At 41.4% G+C, this 3,059-nt stretch overlaps 1 protein-coding gene across 1 annotated transcript in view; it reads right to left on the bottom strand.

Annotated features, from left to right (window-relative positions):
* Rsrc1 (arginine/serine-rich coiled-coil 1) overlaps window positions 1-3,059 on the bottom strand; it is a 273,596-nt gene that overhangs the window by 258,500 nt on the left and 12,037 nt on the right. Inside the window, exons 2-4 of the mRNA XM_013016136.1 lie at window positions 2,773-3,050; window positions 2,424-2,504; window positions 39-312 (exon numbers count right to left, since the gene is read on the bottom strand). Coding sequence (XP_012871590.1) covers window positions 39-312; window positions 2,424-2,504; window positions 2,773-3,050 — 633 coding nt within the window. The remainder of the gene's footprint in view (window positions 1-38; window positions 313-2,423; window positions 2,505-2,772; window positions 3,051-3,059) is intronic.

Genomic DNA, 3,059 nt, shown 5'->3' with positions numbered 1-3,059 from the left:
CGCGCCCCGCCGCCGCCCGGACAGACCCCCGGCGTCACCTGGGTGCCCTCCTTCGGAATCGTACGTAGGGTGGACGTGACAGGGCCGCGGAGCAGGCGGATTTCTACAGGTCGGGGCGCCACCGGCGTACTCCGAACTCGCTTCGGTTTAAGCTCAGCGCCTTCCTGGTTCCAGCGCCAGGCAGCGTCAGCCGAGCTTCCGAGTGCATCGATGCAGGCAACCAGGGCGACCGGAATGCCGAGGGAGTAGATCGGTCTCGCCGCCAATTTTTTGTTTGGTGTTTGTTTTGCATGCTTGTGTAATTGGATTTGCCTGTTCCCAAAAGCAATAAAGGTGCGATTGGAGGACTGAACTACCTGGCTGATCGCCCTTATCGTCACAGATAATCAGTAAATCTGCATCTGGGAAGTTATGTTTAAGACAACCATCTCCTTGCAAAATTGGTTAGCCTGTGCTGGGAGGAGGGGAAGTTCGCCCAACAATAATAAATCCTGGGTGTGTGTCTGTATAGAGTCCTGTGTGATTAAATTCTAATGATTTATTTGCAAAAATGCATTAAAAGTCTGCCCTGGAGGTGAAGGCACTCGCAGGTTAGGTGTAAATTAGTTTCTCAGATTAAAGGAACCAGTTGGAAGAGGAATAATAATAATAATAATAAAAATCTACCGGATGGAAGAACAGGAAGTTTCTTCTAGAAGTCAAATGTGTACATTAAAAAAAAATTAAGCCAACAAACTAAAACATGTCAACATTTTCCGTAACTCTCAATGCATTACTTTCCCTTACATAAAAAAAAATCTCTATTTTGGATTATTTATCATAAGAAAGCAAAGGTAAAAAGATACAAAAAACTGTTAGGCTCAGTTTGGGTGTACTGTGAGAACCAATTCGTGTGCAGCTGCTAGGTAAACCGAAGTGCAGCTTTCCACAGATAATGCCCATGGTGAAATCATCTCCTCCATGGTATATCCGTAATAAATAACTGCACTTTAGCCATTTTTAATATTGTTAATACATATATTTTAAGAACATTTTTAATACAAAATGCTACGTTTCTTTTCAATAATTCAAGAATTGAGGTACCCCCTCTGGGTCCTGAATTTTATTGAAACTTGTATATCTGTCCACAGGCTATCAGTTGAGTTTTCACTTCAGTGATTCTCTTTGCAAAACTGCTCTTTGAAATGTTTTATCTGTGGAAAACATTTGCCATTTAGTAAAGAAACAACACTAGAAGTTCATAGCATTTATTAAAAACGTTGGATTAAAAAAAAAGCGTCCCCCAAAGAGGACATATCAGGGATATGGAAAGGGAGAGAGGAAGGAGAAAAAAAAAGAGAGTGAGTGGATATAGCCAAAATACATTATGTGCGTGTATGGAAATTTCATCGTGAAAACCATTACACTGTACACTTACTATATGCCAATAGATTTCGTAATTAAACTTCCTTTAGTGAGTAGGAATCTGTGTCCAGACACTGCAGTCTTCTCATTGCTCTTTCTAATATCAATACTAGCATCCTCATATTTAAAATATGCCAGTGAGCTGAGATCATGGGGAAATCTTTTGGTTCACATTACCAAACAACAGATCTGAGGTGATCTTTAAAGTGGCTGTCTTGCCCTCAAGTTCAGTAGATGAGATTTAACTTTATACTTAAAAGTCATGCGCATAAAAGGAGAAAGAAGTGACTGGAGTGTCCTCTTAGACTTCCAATAGTGCTTACCGAGTTGCTGTTTGTGAATATGCATTTTTACACCGCCCTTTGAGAGCTCTTGCATTACCTGGTCCATTTAGCTGACCCCATTATTGGCCATTCTGTTACTTAAAAAAAAATCTTTAAGACAGAGTCTCATGCAGGACTAAGTTTTATGACTGTTCCCCTATGATAATACCGGAGTTAAAATGGCTATAGGTTGTATACCAAGACTCGATGTGAAGTTACATTCCTAAATTCATTCTAACTGTCAAAAGTCTGGGTTTTTGCATTTCTTATGGAATAAAAGCAAATGTTCCTATACTTCATTAATACCTAAAACACCTACAAGGTATTGCTACGAATATTTTAATGGTATTTGCCCTAAAAGTAGCAAGCAAAAAGGACGTTTTCAGAAGACAGCTTCAGAGGAAAGGCAAAGCAGCATGATTTTCACCTTTCTTAAATTCGCCAAACATGAACATTTCCTCTGTAATACAAACTGATGATACAGTCTCTACTTACTTACATTTGACTCTGTACTACATACAAACTGATGTTATATACAGTCTCTCTACTTACCTACACTTGACTCTGTAGTAAAAACTGATGTTACTACAGACTCTACTTACATTTGAGAGACTTTATATACTGAAGTTTAACCGCGTTCTCTTCCCACACACGTTTCAGATTGTTTTGATAGAACTTGTCCAATCATTTGCTTACTTGAACACTTTAACCAAGGAGTAGAAGATATGGGTATTCGTGTTCTGCAATTGCTTTTTATTTTTACCAACAGTTTTAGATCTATGATAATGAATACAACCTTAACATCAGAAAGACTGCATTAATATTCCACGTACTTGAAAATGCTCCCAAAGCTACACTTCAAGAAGCATATTTGTTTACAGGATTGAGTAACTGTAACTCTCCCGTGTAAATTATTCGGTTGTGAGTGTATGTCTGACAGGTATTTGAATCTTTTCAGCAAGAAAATACAGACAGGGGCTCAGGAATATTCACGTTTCCATAAAAAAGAGCCAAAATATAATTTTTATATGCTGAATCCTATCACCGAGAGCGAGCGAGTGAGTGAGTGAGCGAGCGAGAACGCGCCTTCTCCAAGTGTGTCTGTTTTCCTCGGCCCACCGTAGGTAAACGTACACGGGGCACAAACTCCGCATTGTTTCTGCCACGCTTGCAGAGGGGCCACCACAGGTTTTCAGAATTAGGAGGCCAGCCCAGATGTGCGTGGTGGGTGTCAAGGAGGAGGCGGGGGCTCGCGGGGGTCCGACGGTGAGGGTCCCGGGACCTGAGCGTGGAGCGCGGCACAGCCGGCCGGGCTGGGCAGCGCTGGGGCCC

The sequence above is a fragment of the Dipodomys ordii genome, unplaced genomic scaffold (genome assembly GCF_000151885.1).
Source record: "Dipodomys ordii isolate 6190 unplaced genomic scaffold, Dord_2.0 Scaffold30, whole genome shotgun sequence".
In the NCBI taxonomy this organism is placed as follows: Eukaryota; Metazoa; Chordata; class Mammalia; order Rodentia; family Heteromyidae; genus Dipodomys; species Dipodomys ordii.
The sequence above is the reverse complement of the archived record's forward strand: the minus strand, read 5'-3'. Positions and strand labels throughout refer to the sequence as shown.